A 21,192-nucleotide genomic window follows, 5' to 3' on the forward strand; every position below is an offset into this window, starting at 1 on the left:
TTAGAATTGTTATAAACTGCTCAAACTTTGATTAAAGTATTTACAGAATCTGTTTTTTCAAATTTTAGTATTTGTATCAAAAATAATTGCTTTATTTTTACTCCTTTCCTAATCTTTCCTACCATAATCACAACTTCCCAGCCAATGTTGTATAGCAAAGAACGGTTACAATATTAATCAATTATCTTTAGAATAAACGAAAGACAAATGAACCCTCCAACACCGAGTTAACTAAAATAAGTTATTTTGATTTTAATGACCCTTCTAAAAGGTTACTTTGACCAATATCGTCTTAGCAGAAGGAGTTTATGGCATTTTGGGTTTTCAATAGTATACCTCTCCTCTCTCGTTGTTGATTATGACATTATATAACTGAATTATTTAGTATATCATGTCCATTTTAACCCTGTGTCCAGCGATAGACGAGTGAAGCATATTTTCTGAGAGCCTTTAACTGTAGTAGAGTGTTCGCTATTATGTAAAGTTGACCAAATTAAAAATTATCATGAACCACATGATGTGTTTAGGTGTTGGTAATGACCTATTACCAGCATCTCAACTCTGAAGAAAGAAATGAAAAAATTAGTATCATTTAAGACAAATTCCTTCTTTGCACATCCAGAAAATGTCCTTATACGTGCTTTGTTCGATCGATTCAAACCTTAGGACTAGAAAAAAAAACAAAAAACTTTTTGACGTCATGTCAGAAGATCGTAAAAGAAGACAAAAAGGTCAAGTCCAGACAATTTTTTCCTACAAAAGAATTTATAAATTTACGTCCAACTAGTTACCTAGATTTAATTAACTTTAATACAAATTTTGAAAATTGCTCAGAAAATCGAGCAAGGGGCTTTTATCATAAGTTGACAATTATCCAGCCGATTATAAGGCTTTTCACACTCGAGACGTATCTTGCTTAAATGTTTTTCCTGTCCAAAGAGCTGCATAGTCAAAGTATCAACTGGACAGTTGTTCAGTATGAAAAATCGATCTATTGATTCTACAACATTAGGATAAGAGTTAGTTCGACCATTATATCTATTTCTGGAAAAAAAAGTTCAGGGCAATCCTGATTTAAGCGAGATATCAATACATAGGGAAGCTGAATTTCATTTTTAAATCTTCATACAACGCCATAATCGACTTTGATGAAATAATTAGACCTGATCAATGAAACTATTTCTGAGTATCTTCAGTAAGTGAGGGGCATATACAAACGCAAATATAGATTTGTCATTGTTGAATGGATTTGAAAAATATGCTTTATCAGTTGATAACCCTAATTCTATCCAAAGACGGATATTTTTGTGGCCCATATCAGTAACCATTCCAATAATATGAATCCCATTATTTTTCAATTCTAAAGTAACAATCATAGTCGAAGAAAATGGGTTGCTTCTAAGGACTTATCAATCCTTGAATGAATATAACCTCAATTCGAGAAATAAAATTAGAGTAATATTATTTACCTGCAAAAATAAAATATTGTATCGAAATAGTATCGATATAAATTTTCATGATATCTGGAAAGATCATCGGATTTTTTCAATGAATAGACGATTGAATTTATAACTAATTCTGGGAAAATTAATTTATTTTCTAAATGGCCGTAATACCAGCAAATATATTGTACCACTTGACTATCATTTTTATTGATTAACTGTTAGTGACGTCATTGAAGCAAAGGTATAGAAAAACAAAAACTAGTACATATTTATATATTGTAACTTATATTTAACTCATGGATTACTTTAGTAGTTCATGGTTAAGTATACATGACAGCAAAATGAAAAAATAACCACAAACTCAAAAAAAATTTGGACTCAATCTCTTAAAATGTTGAATTTGTTAGCTCAATTTGTGTTCCGATAGGAAGAGTTCCACATACATTTTGTCACGATATGAAAGAATTTTTTAAGTAAATATATTAAAATTTTATTAAACCAGTTTATCCAAGGCCTTCAATATTATACATAGATCTAACTGATTTGAATATCATATATACCAAATAAATCATTATAAATCTTAAAGCAAGAAACTATTTCCTCGCGTTTTTAATAAATTTCACAAAGTGATAATTGTTTTGTTGGTTATGTAAGTGTTCAGGAGTTGATGATTGAATCACACTGATACAAAATGAATCCCTGGAATTATAAAATGGAACTTATTATTCGTTGACATCATCATGGATAGGTAAGCTGGACGTAGCTAGAAGCATGATCATATATTAATGTATAAATTCACTTGTGGAATACTAAAAAAAAATTATGTTAGGTTATCCAATGGCCTCTGATAGCTTACGACTACGATCGATCCTGATGTTAATCCGTCTCGAAATATGATGACTAAAAAAGCTGAAAATATATAGCTTGATTTATCTGCAAATTTTTTGGAATGGATTATTTCTTAACAGTGATATGTTAAATATAATGGCTGAGAGATAAAATACTAATTTAGGAATTGTTGTTACGTTAAAATTTATTTCAAATTCTCCTTTCATTGACTCTTGAAAATATTATCCAGATTTTAGCTTTCTGTTCTCCGATTGGAGGATTTTAACAGTTTCCTGAAGTTGGTAATTTTTTTTTTTTGCTACGAGGCTTTAATTTCTGAAACAGGAGATCTTCCTTTGGTTGATCTAGTTATTTATAAAGTCAGGGATCCGCACGCTTGAGTGTATGAATTGGTCGTTTTCGCTTTATAAGTTTAAGTGGAGGATGGTATATTTTTGCTTTGCTACGAGACAATGTGTCAGCTAGTTCCAAGGGCATTTGAACGGATGCTTCTACAAATTTAAGTTCAAAGACATAAGGAACAACAATTGGTTCAAAATAATTCGGATTGGAGCTGTTTCTTCATTTGCCTTCAAAATGGAATAGACAAAAAATGTTCTTTACATACCTTTGCTCCCTCTCACTTGGGGTCGGCAGAGGTTTTTCTCGTGCTACAAGATTTTTGGAAGAAATAGCATCCGATTTTAATTTTCTTTTTAAAGGCAAGCCCAATAGTTCATTCCTTAAATCTCTCTCATAGTTGTTTTCCTCAAAATGATTTTCACAAATTCTGGTTGTCTTTCCAATACGACCCTTTCGATGGCAGGCTCTTCCCCAAATCTTTCTCCTTAAGCAATCCTTAGGGAAATCGTGGTAAACCACATTATTAGGTGATCCACAAATGGCAACTGTACAAAACCAAGTTTTATTGCGGTACTCCATCATCAGTCACAATATCAATTTATTAATTTAATATAATATTATTTCAATAAAATATTGACTATCAATCGGTACTGTAAAACAAGTTGAAAAAGAGTGCTGGTCCGATGCATGTTATTGACATACCTTGTATTTCTAGTTACTTTGGGATTGCCAAATACAATAAGCCTCTCCCGCTTTAAAGAACATACAATATTCATGTCTGCTCTTAAGTCATAGATCTATTTAATTCCCATATTAAAATGTAAGAGGTTTCGTGAATTTATAAAAAGATCCGCAAATTATATAAAATTACTCGTTTATGTGATGTATCAGGGGCATTTGTAGGATTATATTTTTTTTCAGAAAGGCATTGTTTTCTTTTTAAAAAATTATTGATTTGGTAGGGGCTACATCCCTTTTAGTCCATCCACAGATCCCCTGTATATAATGAATAAGTTTTTCTACTAATATTAGCATAAATGAATTCATAATTAAAAATAGTTACTAGTAAATTAATATTAAATTTTGTAAAATATAAATAATATATTTTTTATAGTTGTAGTTAACTTTGCCAACATCTGTATTTCACGAGAAACAACGCGATAAAAATTCATCCATAGAAAACTACCAAGCTTCATAAGAGTGTAAAGTCTACTCCAGGATCCAACTATGAAGAGATCTATTAATGACAAGTAGGTAATTTAAGTATTTCAAATATAATTAAGGATTATTTTATTTGAATTTGTACGAAGGGCGGTATTATATTATGTAGGGAGCACTAGATTTTATATTAATTATTATTATTTAATACAAAATATGAAATTTACAATGAAATCTTTAACAATATTAATGTTGTATATTTGTTATTAAACTACCATGCAAAATAAGATCACTTAAACAATACAAAATCGAACCAAAATCTTTGAATACACATAATTTTTTAATAGGACTTTTTATAATTAAAACATGCAATATATTTTGAGATATAAGCTATGATATTCTTTATCACTGTGAATAATGAATAACATATAAGGGTTTTCATTAAAAACTAAAAAAAAATTACATCAGTTTTATTCATCGCACTTTTAAATGGTTCACTGTAAATGATTGCAGTAAAAATGTTGTAGACAAAATTATTGTGGTAATATGATTGCGTGGTAATAGCATCGTATACTTTTTGACTGTGAGACAAAATTATTGTGGGTAATATGATTGTGAAACAAAATCATCTTGAGCAAGATAATTGTGAGTAGTATTATTGCAAGATAATGATGAATATGAAATCTGGGGGTTCAAGGCAGTTTCAATTCAACCACCGCTGCTTCCCTGAGCATCAAATACCCCATTGAATTCCCTATAATAACACACAGTCATTGTGTCTCACAATCAAAATGTACAAGATGATATTACCACAATTATTATGTCTGAACCCTTTTTACTACAATCATTTTACCGCACACCCTTTTAAATTGGTAAAAAATGACTGAACGATAATAGTCCCAAATCATTAAGGGGTAATTAATTTTGTCATTTGAGTATGAAAAGGCTCCAGAGGTTGAATTAGAACCGTTATAAAAAATGAACACCGCTTAATTAATCACGGTGTTACCTTACTAATTTAAAAATATATAATTTAATTTGTTGTTCGTTGTCTGTGTAAGTTTTTATTCCAAGGGCAAAGCATCTTAATAATGATAGAGTTAGATACAATAATGAATTAATGAACACTGAATCATTGAAATTCGTGGAAAATAATTAAAAATGTTATCTTTCAAAATTGGAGTAGCATGAATAGAAATCATAATTACATAGTATTAAATTATCATCAAATATATATTTATGACAAGTTGACTTTGGCAAAGTGTCCGAGCACAATATTTTATATTTATAAAAAAGACATGCTTTATTCAGAATGAGAGATGTCGTAACTCCCCTTTTCATCTCTGGGGAAACTTAATTATTTGACAGTGTACAAAACATTATTTAAAACTTCGATTTTTAATTCCAAAAGTTGTTCATAACTCATAAAGAAAAGAAGCATTATTCCCCTAAATTGAATACTGGAAGCATATAATACAATAATAATTTATAAACTTAGTAAGGAGATCAAAGAATTTCATACACACACGATATTACGGCAATATTTCAGTCTCTGGGATGAACAAACACCCAAGGAAATAACTTAGGGTTTATACTATTGTCTATTAATAATGGTTACGATGAGATAACTAATGACGACTACTTAAAAGCGAAGGGATATATATATACCATTTGAATATATTCAAAAATATTCGTAGATGTTATGTACATACTATGGAATATAATAAGAAACATTTAATAAATTATAATACTTCACGAAATAATAAAACATTTTTTTTACAGTTTATTGCGAGCATTATTTCATACTGGTAAATAGTTAGTGATGAAAATTGTGTTTATATTCAAAGACATCTAGAGCTATCTGGACTACATGTAGACTAATAAAAAGCGCGCCGGCTCCAAGACACGGATTTTTTTTTAAATTGATTAGTAATTGTTTTCGCTAGTGAAAGATACTTATACTTAATATTTATAGTTTCAGGACTCCGATCGCCACTGTTAAGTTTAAGGTGATGGGATGGAAGTGCTGAGCCCCCGGACATCGTCAAGGTTATGACGGCACCCCCAAGACTCCTAAGATCCTTTAACATAGTTTTACTGGTTTTAATGTGTCTCCTAATCTGGAACTTGAATCCAAACGGGAGAGGACTGTTCCAAGACAGAAGTGCATATCAAAGTGAATTCAAAATATAGACAATTACTAAGAATTCAAGACCATGTAGCCTCCATTTCACGAAATCGGATTACATTACCCATTCCGTAGATCAAAGACAGGGCAGTGGTCTTCAACTTAATGGGTAACTGAAACTAAGGTAGGGCTCTCATGGGCACAAGCTCAAAAACAGGATCTAGCTTTGGGTAAAAGGCTAAGTTAGTCTAAAATGAAAATATAGAACTAATTCATGCATCGACATGTGTACTTAATTGAATTACTTAACTTTTCAGGAAACTGAAAAAGGTTGCTTTGCCTTGAGTGTGGCCAGACCTTCTGCTCTACCTCTCTTCTCCTCTGCTTCTTCCTAGACCCACCTGAGCATCTGCTAGTGGCCTACGACTCAAGATCGAAAACGAGCGCCAATTTTTTTTGGAGAAGAAGAGGCGCTAACCGTCAACGAGCTATATGATAACTTGTTACTTGAAACATTACCATCGGTATTTATACTCCTTGACCCCCACCCCAAATTGGCCTCTGTTAAGCTGGAAACGACTGAAGGAAGGGTCCTTGATATTAAGGCTATTCTCGAAATCCAAGAAGATCTTACCTTTCGAAATGCCTTCAAGATAGTAACTAAAGTAATCAACATTGCTGCGCATTTAGGATCAAAGAGTTCTTGAATAATGAAGAGACATATAAAACCCTCATGTGCTTGTTGAACAAACTACTTGTATCCCCAGACTTCGAGCCGATTCATTCTTCAAATTTGTCTTTCATCATAGAATAGAGGATATAACTCTTCAAGAAAACCAACAGAAGGAGATTTTTTCCTTGTCTTCTTTCTGGTTGTATTCTGTTGCAAAATGTTAGTACGGCCCTCTATGTTCAAATTTTCAAGTCGTATCGCCTGACAGTTCCATGTACCAAGTTCTCCTGAATGTCTAGGAGTTAAATCATCATTACATCCTAAATTTGCTCATATTAAAGAAATCCACCATAATGTGTCAAGAAAAAGCTCAAAAACTAGGAAATCGAAGCAATAATTGATACTGTGTATGATCAAGGTCAAAAATGGTGAAGCATTATTTGTAAGACATCACAAATCCTCTTCAACGTGATGAGCTAAAATTTGGTTTCTCAACTCAATGACAACATCGGACAGAAAGACATAAAAAAGATCACCTGAAGACAAGCTCAAATCTATAAAGGTTGCCGAACTTCAATCTGTTTTAAGTTATGAACATTAATTTTTCTGATGCGTGCATCTATTTTTGAAATAATTAATATAATTATATTGGTGATATATTGCAGCTTACTTAGTCTTGAATTCTTATTAATTGTCCTATTATGAATAAATATTTATAGATTTTAACTAATAAAACTCTTTAAACCTGTATTGAAAAACCGTATTAATATATTTTTATTAAGAAAATAACTTATTCTTGAACTTCTTCTAAGGCAGCCTTCGGAACACGTGTTTTCTAGTCTGTTTCCAGGTGCTCCAGATTTCCATGGTATATTGTACATTTTTAAAAGAAAAAATCAACAGCACTGAAGCATGATAATTTGAAGAATGTTTTGTAGGAGAGTAGCATAGCCATTATAACGTTTTATTAGATCAGCTGTGACATGGGAGGAGGAGAAAGAAATAAACAAGGGCATTGGCAAGAATGACTCCAATGTCAATCCCCAATTCTATTCCGAGTCCAATAAGGACTTACAATTATAGCTATGCATCAAATCCTCAAGGATTCTTTCCATCTTTTATGAGCACACACGAATGTTCAATCAGGTTTTGAATAAAATAGAATAGTAGCAGAAGAAATTCACTACTCAGGCGTTCAATAACAATGACAACAGCTGACGAATAGAAAATTCATTATTCAGATTACCAATTCCAAAAAAAGGGGCCAAGTAAAAAATACACAGGATTTACAAAACTATATAGGCATATATAAAGTGTTTTCATAGACGTCATAAATCACATCATCATTGAAGGCGACGCCAACAGTGATATTTGAATGAAATCAAATATCTAGGTAATGAAAATCCATATGAAATGATTTGATTGTGACAACTAATTTTGTTTTGGATCGATTAGAGACGATATTGTGGAGGAAAAGGGGTTTGGAGAGACTTATCTGCAAATATAAAAATGTAAAAATAAGAATTTTGTAATGAAGTCATAAAATATTTATATTTTATATTTAAAATAAATATAAAATTAGTAAAAAAATATTTATTTAAGCTAGACGTAAGAGATACATATGTCTAAACTCCTTTTAATTTAATACACTCACTATTTATAAAAATATTTAGGAAAGTTTAATCTTCCTAATTAAGAAACAAAGAGCACTATATTGATTAAAGATATGCTGCCTCTCAAATTAGGGTCCCATTAAGACTAAAAATAGAATGGGTCTGGATCCAAAAGTTCAATTGCCCAAAATTTACTCGAATATTTACGTCTAAAGATCGTTACCAAATTGTAAAATTTTCCATGTACCTCGCTATTTAAATCAGTTTACATATTAAACATCTCCATGAATATTTTTTTTATTCAAAATTTTGCTTTTGCTCTCCAATGACCTTCTGGGATAATTGCAAGCGAAGGAGCAATGTAATATCGATCTTTTTCACGTACTTTGTGCAAATGCTGGCCACTAAGACAATGTTTTTCTTGGCAATCGACAACTAATTATGTGTTCTACAACATTGTTCTTGCTCATTGGAACATTGTAAAAAGAATTACTCTAAACTAATGAAAATTTGCATATTTTTGATAATAACAGTTGGCCTGGTAAAACTTTATAACAACAAGAAAAATTAAAACTTCCGAAGTTATTTAAGATTTGTTGCTTGAAAAAATATTTTTGTATATTTATTAAGGTGTCTAAATTTGTTGATAAGGTATGGAATGTTGGTCTCTGGAGCCCACAAAGCCAAAATTTTGTGTTATAAAGGTCATTTTCATGTTCTTGGATGAAAACCAATCAGAAATACAAACTGATTAGAAATATATAATTTTGTAAAATTTAATTTTAATCGGCTATTTTCTTATATTTAATTCGGTCATTTCAATACTGTAAAATTTAAATTATCGTAACTTAATTAATATTTATTCAGCAACACTTTTAATTGCAAGCTTGTATAATATGTAATGAACAAAAGTTTAAAGTCTAGATAGAAAATAAGATACTCTCAGGAGACTCCCCCTAATGCAAAATCATACCCTTTTATTTTATGAATAAATAGCCAAAGTATGAACGAACTCATCACCAACTACAAAAATTATTGTTTACATCCATGTCTAGTTTCTTATAATGCATTATTATAATATAAAAAAACGCGATCTGAAAGAGAATATAACACGCTAACGCGGAGTCATAATATTCCTAAACAGTGCGTTATAAGGGGGCCTCCTGTATATTTAATGCATGGTTAAAATATTCCCATAAAAACTACTTTTACTACCTGTAGGTACGTAATAATACATGAACAATTCTTGAAGATACTAAGAGGGAAATCCCAATTAAAAAAATCGAATTTCCCCTCTCTATAAATCCGACAAGTTATCATAACGCAACATGGTTTTTTTTTAAATCTTCAGATATGGATTCATATAAAAGGTCCTGGGTATATTTAATGAGATACTTATATCATTTTGTTCTCTTCAACTCCAAACAACTTCTATTCAAACTGAATCATGAGTCTTGGAATCAAGTTTCTTATTTTGAGTGCAGTCCTTGTGGGATTTTCTCATTCACAAAATATCCAAAAGCAGCTGCTGCAGCTCCAGCTCCTGGAGGAGATGACTGTAATTGCCAATGCATTTCTCTACAGTTCAGAGATTCAAGAGGAAGAACATACGGAAACTGCAGGAGGTAAGGCAACTGGATAGAGATCCGAGATATACGTATAATCTATCATTCTTTCTTCTTACTTTATAGCACTACCAATGGAGCTCAGTGGTGTTATGTCAAATATGATGGATTTAGCCCATGTCCTGATCTTCGGGTATCCCAACGTTTCAGGGGACGCTACTGGTCCAATCACGCCTGTGCCACTCCAGCTGAGAACTCTCCTATCTGCAGATCAGTTTTCCCTCCATTTATTCCATTATCAGCTTCCTCCCCTGCCTCTTCCGTTCCATCCAAGAATGTCGCCGATGGCGTCTTTTAATCCCATTTATCTGTTTATTTTATTTTTATTGTAAGGAGCTCTATATTTTAACAATAATCAATAATTGATGTTGAATGCATTTCTTAGAAAAAGTACTTGTGATCATTAAATGTAATAAAATGTTTCAACTTGCCTGATAATTTTGTATATAAATACTGATTTGGGTTTGATTTCTTTATGAACAGGTTCAAAATATTGTATTCACATTGCCTTTTAGATTCATCTCGGTAATTACCCCATCTTCAAAGTATAATTAATACAGTAACTTGATTAATTCTTAGATTAAATTGTAACGAGGTTTCGAGATAAATATATGTCCAAGCCTGAAAACACAGCATATAGTCGAGTTGGTACAACCGGACTATAATGTTGACAAAAGCTTTCAAATGATTTACAGAAAATCAAGGATAGGAATAAATATGCATTGATGAGTAAGGATTAAAAAAATTCTGAAGTCTGCACTCATCTGGCATTATTTATTTTAAGCATAATTTAAGACACCATGCCAAATTTGAAGCTAATGCATCACTATTTAATTTAATAATTTTTGGTATATAGCTCGAAGGTTTGAAAGGGAGGTAAAAAGAGCAAAATAAAATGAAAATATTAGATCAATGTAGGGTTCTTGATTATGTTTTTGCAAAGAAATTCAATTTAATAACGTGGAGTCAGATTTTTTCCTTCTTTGTGGATAATTTAGAATGTTGATTAACAAAGTCTCCATCAGTTATGTTTATTTTAACAAAAGCTTCTAATTGAATATGATATCCAAGGAAAATAGTAAAACTCTATATATGTAACATAAATTCTATTTTTCTCTTCCTTTTTTTTAACAAGCTTAAGTGATTTTTTCAATCTTTATTTATTAGTTGAAGGGTTCCCTGTATCAGTTGGCCACACGCCATGCTTTCTTTTGGGCCAACTTAGTTGAATAGACTCAAAATTATAGATAGAATTGAATTAAAGGAAAAAGAAGAAAAACTAGAGCCAAAGAATAGCTTAATAACTCATTTGCCCATTACAAGTATTTGGGTATCCATTTCACTTCGTTTGGTCCAGAGTTTTCAACATTTGTGACTAGCTGAATTAGGAGATAGGTAAACCTTTAGTCGAGCAAATTAGTGTTGTTTCACAAAAAGACAAGACTGAGTGATCATCGCCTTCCAAGATTGATTTACCCTCAAACCTATTAACGTAGCAGATTTAACGACATCAAATCGTGTTACCTGCTCGTTCGCAGGAATTTGAGAGAATAGCTGAGACAGACCCACGCCATGCCAAAAGAGTTATATTATGCTAGAATCTCCGATGAGAGGTTAGGGATCAAAAAGTTTTCAGCCTAAAGTAGAACTCGGACTCTAAGGGACAGCTCCGACAGACTACTTAATTAATAATGCGAATTTAAATACAAAATATTAGAAATTTAACAGATATATGGTTTTTTATTGATTTTTATTAAAATTATCATTATAATAGTTAGGCGAAGTAATAATAAATACATCAAGGTAAAAATAAAATGATAAAGTTAATCTTAAATAAACGTTATAGTTTAAAATTAATATTTTAGATCAAAGCCCAACTCTAGAATATTAACAACTTATATTTTTTACAGACTATATTAAAAATACTAAAGTATACCACTACAAAATATGGGTAAATAAAGTATGAAAATTATAAAATTTAAAATAAACAAATTTTGCAGAATAGTTCCATTTTTATCCTTGTAACGGTGAATCCTTAAGGAAAAAGCTGCGTATCTTGCTACAGAAGCAATTAAAAATTTTCTCTAGCGAAGAACGAAAGTAAAATATCTATCCTCTTCTTCAACTGTGATTCTAAATTCCTCCCTTCCACATGAATAGTTACATCATCGACATATATTTGCACTTTCTAAAGTTAACTCCAAATCCAGAGTACTTGTATCCTGTTAAACTTTTTCTGCTTTTCAGAAATATTTGAATCAAAAGAGCCCACAAGTCTTCATTTCATGGTCCTTTAAAACCCCTCTTCTTCAAGAATTCATTTTTATATTTTGAAACTACGAGTTCCCAAAAGGCTGTTGAATTCCTTTTCAATTATTTTAAGATCTGAACTATGTTCAAGACGATACTTGACAGTCTTAATACGTGACAAAAATGAAGGTGAGTCGAAAGCATGATCAATTCTTGAAGAATTTAGCCTCCTCCTCCAGGAAACAGTTTCCTTTGAAGATTCGACCTTCATAACATCTACTAAGTTAAGTTAGAATGGGCTTATTTCGGTAGTAACCATCCTTGTCTCGATCCACATTTAAGTCACCAAGAAGTAGTAAGGGCCATCATTTTTTTATGTTTATAATTGACTCAAAAAAAGTTAACAATTTTTCGTTAGGGCTTAAGCGTTTAATACTGATAAACAGTAATTACCATTAGATAACATAATTTTGTGCCAATCATACGACTGAAAAACTTCCTTTACAACAAAAGATGCATTCAATCTTTTTGACACTAATGTAATAACACCGCTTCTCTTGTCTCAGCCCTTAAAATAATTTATAAACTACTTTTTATCTTATACTTGATACTCTTGATCCTTATTATCTTTTACTTTTACCTCTTATACTTTGATTACTTTAAGACCGAGGTTGAGCAACCAGCATTTAACTGAATTTGTCTGGACCCTTAAACCGGAGTGATTTGTTTTTTAAATTAATCAAAGGGAAAAGAAACAAAAAAATAATAATATTTGTGGAAAAGTCAATATTAGTTATGTGCAACGAGTAAATCTTCTCTAAATTAAGACATTTTTGCTTTTTACAAGAATATTTGAAATTTGATGTGAATAGCTGTGGATTTTTGGATTTTCTTCAAAAAATTTCAATTTTTTTTTTAATAAGTTTTAATATTTGGATTTTGAAAATGAGCCAATTCTTTTCCAACAGTCTAAAACGATCTAAAAATAGGAAAGTATAAAACAAAAAAGTATTTTTAAGCCAAACACACAGGGAAGATTCCTCAGTGGTAACATCCTATTGAGAGGAAAATGTGATGATTCTCCATTCTTCGAAATCGAATAGAATGACTAAATAAGTATATTATTTGTTGTTATTCCTTATTTCAATGTAGCCAAAGAATGACAGGATTTTGATTAGAAAAGGTTCAATTACTACCAGAACAATACCAATAAACTCGAAGAGTAGAAGTAAGGTTGCAACTCTCAGAAGAAGTAAGAGTCACGCTCCAGGAGGACTCTCTTGAGTAATTTACTAGTTATTTCCTTTCAGTTGTTTAACATAACCTCTTTCAAGAGACAAAATAGCTGAAGAACATTTGTTCTTGCTCATTGGAACATTGTAAAAAGAATTACTCTAAACTAATGAAAATTTGCATATTTTTGATAATAACAGTTGGCCTGGTAAAACTTTATAACAACAAGAAAAATTAAAACTTCCGAAGTTATTTAAGATTTGTTGCTTGAAAAAAATATTTTTGTATATTTATTAAGGTGTCTAAATTTGTTGATAAGGTATGGAATGTTGGTCTCTGGAGCCCACAAAGCCAAAATTTTTGTGTTATAAAGGTCATTTTCATGTTCTTGGATGAAAACCAATCAGAAATACAAACTGATTAGAAATATATAATTTTGTAAAATTTAATTTTAATCGGCTATTTTCTTATATTTAATTCGGTCATTTCAATACTGTAAAATTTAAATTATCGTAACTTAATTAATATTTATTCAGCAACACTTTTAATTGCAAGCTTGTATAATATGTAATGAACAAAAGTTTAAAGTCTAGATAGAAAATAAGATACTCTCAGGAGACTCCCCCTAATGCAAAATCATACCCTTTTATTTTATGAATAAATAGCCAAAGTATGAACGAACTCATCACCAACTACAAAAATTATTGTTTACATCCATGTCTAGTTTCTTATAATGCATTATTATAATATAAAAAAACGCGATCTGAAAGAGAATATAACACGCTAACGCGGAGTCATAATATTCCTAAACAGTGCGTTATAAGGGGGCCTCCTGTATATTTAATGCATGGTTAAAATATTCCCATAAAAACTACTTTTACTACCTGTAGGTACGTAATAATACATGAACAATTCTTGAAGATACTAAGAGGGAAATCCCAATTAAAAAAATCGAATTTCCCCTCTCTATAAATCCGACAAGTTATCATAACGCAACATGGTTTTTTTTTAAATCTTCAGATATGGATTCATATAAAAGGTCCTGGGTATATTTAATGAGATACTTATATCATTTTGTTCTCTTCAACTCCAAACAACTTCTATTCAAACTGAATCATGAGTCTTGGAATCAAGTTTCTTATTTTGAGTGCAGTCCTTGTGGGATTTTCTCATTCACAAAATATCCAAAAAGCAGCTGCTGCAGCTCCAGCTCCTGGAGGAGATGACTGTAATTGCCAATGCATTTCTCTACAGTTCAGAGATTCAAGAGGAAGAACATACGGAAACTGCAGGAGGTAAGGCAACTGGATAGAGATCCGAGATATACGTATAATCTATCATTCTTTCTTCTTACTTTATAGCACTACCAATGGAGCTCAGTGGTGTTATGTCAAATATGATGGATTTAGCCCATGTCCTGATCTTCGGGTATCCCAACGTTTCAGGGGACGCTACTGGTCCAATCACGCCTGTGCCACTCCAGCTGAGAACTCTCCTATCTGCAGATCAGTTTTCCCTCCATTTATTCCATTATCAGCTTCCTCCCCTGCCTCTTCCGTTCCATCCAAGAATGTCGCCGATGGCGTCTTTTAATCCCATTTATCTGTTTATTTTATTTTTATTGTAAGGAGCTCTATATTTTAACAATAATCAATAATTGATGTTGAATGCATTTCTTAGAAAAAGTACTTGTGATCATTAAATGTAATAAAATGTTTCAACTTGCCTGATAATTTTGTATATAAATACTGATTTGGGTTTGATTTCTTTATGAACAGGTTCAAAATATTGTATTCACATTGCCTTTTAGATTCATCTCGGTAATTACCCCATCTTCAAAGTATAATTAATACAGTAACTTGATTAATTCTTAGATTAAATTGTAACGAGGTTTCGAGATAAATATATGTCCAAGCCTGAAAGGACAGCATATAGTCGAGTTGGTACAACCGGACTATAATGTTGACAAAAGCTTTCAAATGATTTACAGAAAATCAAGGATAGGAATAAATATGCATTGATGAGTAAGGATTAAAAAAAAATTCTGAAGTCTGCACTCATCTGGCATTATTTATTTTAAGCATAATTTAAGACACCATGCCAAATTTGAAGCTAATGCATCTATTTAATTTAATAATTTTTGGTATATAGCTCGAAGGTTTGAAAGGGAGGTAAAAAGAGCAAAATAAAATGAAAATATTAGATCAATGTAGGGTTCTTGATTATGTTTTTGCAAAGAAATTCAATTTAATAACGTGGAGTCAGATTTTTTCCTTCTTTGTGGATAATTTAGAATGTTGATTAACAAAGTCTCCATCAGTTATGTTTATTTTAACAAAAGCTTCTAATTGAATATGATATCCAAGGAAAATAGTAAAACTCTATATATGTAACATAAATTCTATTTTTCTCTTCCTTTTTTTTAACAAGCTTAAGTGATTTTTTCAATCTTTATTTATTAGTTGAAGGGTTCCCTGTATCAGTTGGCCACACGCCATGCTTTCTTTTGGGCCAACTTAGTTGAATAGACTCAAAATTATAGATAGAATTGAATTAAAGGAAAAAGAAGAAAAACTAGAGCCAAAGAATAGCTTAATAACTCATTTGCCCATTACAAGTATTTGGGTATCCATTTCACTTCGTTTGGTCCAGAGTTTTCAACATTTGTGACTAGCTGAATTAGGAGATAGGTAAACCTTTAGTCGAGCAAATTAGTGTTGTTTCACAAAAAGACAAGACTGAGTGATCATCGCCTTCCAAGATTGATTTACCCTCAAACCTATTAACGTAGCAGATTTAACGACATCAAATCGTGTTACCTGCTCGTTCGCAGGAATTTGAGAGAATAGCTGAGACAGACCCACGCCATGCCAAAAGAGTTATATTATGCTAGAATCTCCGATGAGAGGTTAGGGATCAAAAAGTTTTCAGCCTAAAGTAGAACTCGGACTCTAAGGGACAGCTCCGACAGACTACTTAATTAATAATGCGAATTTAAATACAAAATATTAGAAATTTAACAGATATATGGTTTTTTATTGATTTTTATTAAAATTATCATTATAATAGTTAGGGCGAAGTAATAATAAATACATCAAGGTAAAAATAAAATGATAAAGTTAATCTTAAATAAACGTTATAGTTTAAAATTAATATTTTAGATCAAAGCCCAACTCTAGAATATTAACAACTTATATTTTTTACAGACTATATTAAAAATACTAAAGTATACCACTACAAAATATGGGTAAATAAAGTATGAAAATTATAAAATTTAAAATAAACAAATTTTGCAGAATAGTTCCATTTTTTATCCTTGTAACGGTGAATCCTTAAGGAAAAAGCTGCGTATCTTGCTACAGAAGCAATTAAAAATTTTCTCTAGCGAAGAACGAAAGTAAAATATCTATCCTCTTCTTCAACTGTGATTCTAAATTCCTCCCTTCCACATGAATAGTTACATCATCGACATATATTTGCACTTTCTAAAGTTAACTCCAAATCCAGAGTACTTGTATCCTGTTAAACTTTTTCTGCTTTTCAGAAATATTTGAATCAAAAGAGCCCACAAGTCTTCATTTCATGGTCCTTTAAAACCCCTCTTCTTCAAGAATTCATTTTTATATTTTGAAACTACGAGTTCCCAAAAGGCTGTTGAATTCCTTTTCAATTATTTTAAGATCTGAACTATGTTCAAGACGATACTTGACAGTCTTAATACGTGACAAAAATGAAGGTGAGTCGAAAGCATGATCAATTCTTGAAGAATTTAGCCTCCTCCTCCAGGAAACAGTTTCCTTTGAAGATTCGACCTTCATAACATCTACTAAGTTAAGTTAGAATGGGCTTATTTCGGTAGTAACCATCCTTGTCTCGATCCACATTTAAGTCACCAAGAAGTAGTAAGGGCCATCATTTTTTAATGTTTATAATTGACTCAAAAAAAGTTAACAATTTTTCGTTAGGGCTTAAGCGTTTAATACTGATAAACAGTAATTACCATTAGATAACATAATTTTGTGCCAATCATACGACTGAAAAACTTCCTTTACAACAAAAGATGCATTCAATCTTTTTGACACTAATGTAATAACACCGCTTCTCTTGTCTCAGCCCTTAAAATAATTTATAAACTACTTTTTATCTTATACTTGATACTCTTGATCCTTATTATCTTTTACTTTTACCTCTTATACTTTGATTACTTTAAGACCGAGGTTGAGCAACCAGCATTTAACTGAATTTGTCTGGACCCTTAAACCGGAGTGATTTGTTTTTTAAATTAATCAAAGGGAAAAGAAACAAAAAAATAATAATATTTGTGGAAAAGTCAATATTAGTTATGTGCAACGAGTAAATCTTCTCTAAATTAAGACATTTTTGCTTTTTACAAGAATATTTGAAATTTGATGTGAATAGCTGTGGATTTTTGGATTTTCTTCAAAAAATTTCAACTTTTTTTTTAATAAGTTTTAATATTTGGATTTTGAAAATGAGCCAATTCTTTTCCAACAGTCTAAATCGATCTAAAAATAGGAAAGTATAAAACAAAAAAGTATTTTTAAGCCAAACACACAGGGAAGATTCCTCAGTGGTAACATCCTATTGAGAGGAAAATGTGATGATTCTCCATTCTTCGAAATCGAATAGAATGACTAAATAAGTATATTATTTGTTGTTATTCCTTATTTCAATGTAGCCAAAGAATGACAGGATTTTGATTAGAAAAGGTTCAATTACTACCAGAACAATACCAATAAACTCGAAGAGTAGAAGTAAGGTTGCAACTCTCAGAAGAAGTAAGAGTCACGCTCCAGGAGGACTCTCTTGAGTAATTTACTAGTTATTTCCTTTCAGCTGTTTAACATAACCTCTTTCAAGAGACAAAATAGCTGAAGTTAAAAGTAGGCCGTGTGTGTCTAGAACTTATTATTATGCTATCTACCTATATTTTTTATTCCCATATTATTCAATCCTAGCTATGAGTGAACAATAGCTATAAAGATTTGTAGGACTAAAGGATCGATGTATTGGTCATTATGCTCGTAGAATAATAAAATAGATCGGAGCGATAAAATATAAAAAACAAGGGAGAGGGGAAGACTGATTACGTAATCAGTCCTAGGACTTATCCAACACTACACTTTACACAATAAGATATTTATGTATTTCGCAATCTTCCTCCTAATTTATACATATATAAATATATAAAGACCCATCAACTATATTATTGATTTTTCTATAAGACTAATTTTACTTACGGCTAAAAATATTCATCATATAAATAGATTGAATTGGAGGTGAACAATAACAAAGGTCTGCACAATAAAGAGGATTAGCAGAAAAATCTACAGCAACCAAAAAATTAACAATGTTTTTTTGGATGTTTCAGGGTTACCATATATTGTGTTTAAGGATTTCCAATATAAATTTTTCTTCATGAAATATTTATTAATATAGATTTTTGTAAATGTTAATTTAATTATTCAGATGGAGTTACACTGATCAAGGAATACTATATGGAATCCAATCCTATTTTATACATTTACCTATTTAAGGAATGAAAAGATCCCTTTACTTTTCTTCTCTTTTTCTTTCTGTTGAAAGGGCTACTCTTTTTGTGGACTAACAAGAATAAATAACAACAAAACCTATTCACATAGTAAAGAAAACTACTATCTGAAAACTTAAAATCGACTCATACTGAATATTATTGAGGAACCGAATTGTTCGGCGAATAGACTATGTCATAAAGTTATTTCTCCCCAACACATTGAAAATTGTAACGTCAATTTGTGTGTCGGATTTTTCCACGAATCAACAATTAATGCCCTGCAATATGACACAAAACACGAAGACTATATCAGCCTTTAGAGAAAACTGCAAAAGTCTTGAAGGTATAAAAGAGGGTCTGAGATTGTGTCAATGTTTGTTGGACTTCTTTTCATGTATCCAAAAAGGATTCTTCTTTAAAACCCATTTCAGTAAATGACGGAGAGCAAGTAGGCTTTTTAATTTCATTTGCGGAATGGATTAAGAAATGGGAAATCAATTGCAAGGATACTGCTTTAAAGAGATCGAGCCCGGAAATATCTAATGGAGCTCATAAAACATAATTGGGGCTGGCTGAATTGGCGGAATACCTTTTGAATGTAGGGAAAGCTGAATTTCTTCTACTTCGAAAATTCAATTCTGATCCTATAGAGCGTCGATTTGGGTGGTATCGGCAACTTGGAGGTGTCAATTACCATCTTAACTGCAACAGTTCCTGGAAATTGAAGGAAAGATTCGTCCGTCTCTGCTTCTTCGGGTGGTAATTACATCTATATCCTAGATGAAGGAAATTTTCTCGTCCGAAACTACTGAAAAATTTGAGGAAATTGATAACGATGTTAAAAATTTTTAACTTCAATTCTGTCAGATTGTTTTTTGGTTTTACATTCTACCATCAAGCCGCAATGGTATCGTTTATTACCTCAGTGGATATGCAACTCGTGCCATATTGAAGAAAAAATCTCTCTGCTGTCAGGAATTTTTATTTTTGCCGAGAAACATCGAGTTTGAAAAATCCGATTCCGATGCAAAAGATGACTTTTTAAATAAAATTGATAGAGGGGCCCTTTTGCCAAGTGATATTATGTATTTATTATCTGCACATATTTATCAATTACTGGATTACAGCTTTAATAGTGAATAAATATTTAGTTCTTTAATTGGTATGTCTCATCCGAGATCAGTTTTTGTGAGGGTGATAAAGAACTATTTCTTTCTTCTGACTTGATTTGGTTCTGGACTCATCTAATCAAGGCCATTCTTTGAGTTCAAATTTAATTAATATATGTACCATTTTTTTCAATATGTTTTCCAAAAATTTTCCCTTCGATTCCATTAGTAAAATTCATTCAAACAGAAAAAGAAATAATTTATCTAAAATATGTAATTCTTCAAAAAAGATTAAAAAACTTAATTCTAACTAAGAATTTAATTATTGATATTAATTAAATTATTTTGAAAATTTATCTAAGGTGTATTGTATTTCATAAAAGAGAATGAAGAACCAAAATGAAATAATGGTGAGGTTCTTCCTTTTTTTAATTCCCTTTTCCTCAATTTAATTTTTTGAAAATAGCTATTGATTTTTGATTTTTTTTTCCAAAAAGCTTAATATTTGAAATTGAATCTTCGCAATTTTTTTATGGATTTTTGTATTTTTTTCTCAAAAATTTAATATTTTATTTTATTTTTGAGAAAAAAATAATTTGTGAAATATTCTAATTTTTTTTTTTTTTTTAATTCCAAAATTCCAAAAATAATGTACGAACATTCGAACGACGTCGTATAGTCAGGCTATTTTATTGATTGGTATGGTAACTCAAATAAGTCATATTATCCCTATAAATAATTATGCATGGGTGGAATCGCCATTATTGAGCTGATTACGATAACAGATTCCGATACTTCCAAAAATACCGATTCTTTGCCGATTCCAATGAATCGGTAGACCTCCATTTACAATTCATCATACTATTTTGATATTTTTCTTTGATGAGTAGAACAATTTTTCTTATAATTTTTTTTTTCGCAAAAAACTTTGCCGAACAAGATCCCTCGTTTTCTGTAACAAAACGTATCTTTTATGCAAAAAACATTTTCCAGCATTGATGTTTGCTTTACAGAAACTATGACCAAATTTGCATTCCTCTTTGATTTTATAATTATCTAGACTTCCACTTGCATTCCTGAGTAGTGTCAGTAGAAAATTAAGAATGATTGCTTTCTGAATACCTAATTAACTTTCAGATTCTACCTTTTTTTCGTAGTGTCTTTATGGAAATTACTTTCCAAAACAACTACTATATATAAGATTTATGATGAT

General features: G+C 31.1%; 1 protein-coding gene and 2 long non-coding RNA genes across 3 annotated transcripts; all 3 read left to right on the forward strand.

Annotated features, from left to right (window-relative positions):
- Positions 1-5,696: 5,696 nt before the first annotated feature.
- LOC139906919 (uncharacterized) lies at positions 5,697-7,343 on the forward strand. Its single transcript, XR_011783120.1, has 2 exons — positions 5,697-6,106; positions 6,240-7,343. It is a non-coding gene; the product is annotated as an uncharacterized lncRNA (long non-coding RNA).
- A 2,099-nt stretch (positions 7,344-9,442) lies between these two features.
- Positions 9,443-10,271, forward strand: LOC121128081 (uncharacterized). The gene is made up of 2 exons (XR_011784366.1): positions 9,443-9,833; positions 9,900-10,271. It is a non-coding gene; the product is annotated as an uncharacterized lncRNA (long non-coding RNA).
- A 3,993-nt stretch (positions 10,272-14,264) lies between these two features.
- LOC121128070 (uncharacterized) lies at positions 14,265-15,049 on the forward strand. Its single transcript, XM_040723638.2, has 2 exons — positions 14,265-14,611; positions 14,678-15,049. The coding sequence occupies exons 1-2, from the start codon at positions 14,433-14,435 to the stop codon at positions 14,907-14,909; spliced, it is 411 nt and encodes a 136-aa protein (XP_040579572.1). The 5' UTR covers positions 14,265-14,432; the 3' UTR covers positions 14,910-15,049.
- Positions 15,050-21,192: the final 6,143 nt, after the last annotated feature.

Source organism: Lepeophtheirus salmonis, chromosome 1 (assembly GCF_016086655.4).
Source record: "Lepeophtheirus salmonis chromosome 1, UVic_Lsal_1.4, whole genome shotgun sequence".
NCBI lineage: Eukaryota > Metazoa > Arthropoda > Copepoda > Siphonostomatoida > Caligidae > Lepeophtheirus > Lepeophtheirus salmonis.

Coding starts and splice junctions, on each gene's coding strand:
- LOC121128070 (XM_040723638.2), top strand. CDS start 14,433: ATGAGTCTTGGAATCAAGTTTCTTATTTTGAGTGCAGTCCTTGTGGGA. Junction 14,612..14,677: donor ACATACGGAAACTGCAGGAG/GTAAGGCAACTG, acceptor CTTACTTTATAG/CACTACCAATGGAGCTCAGT.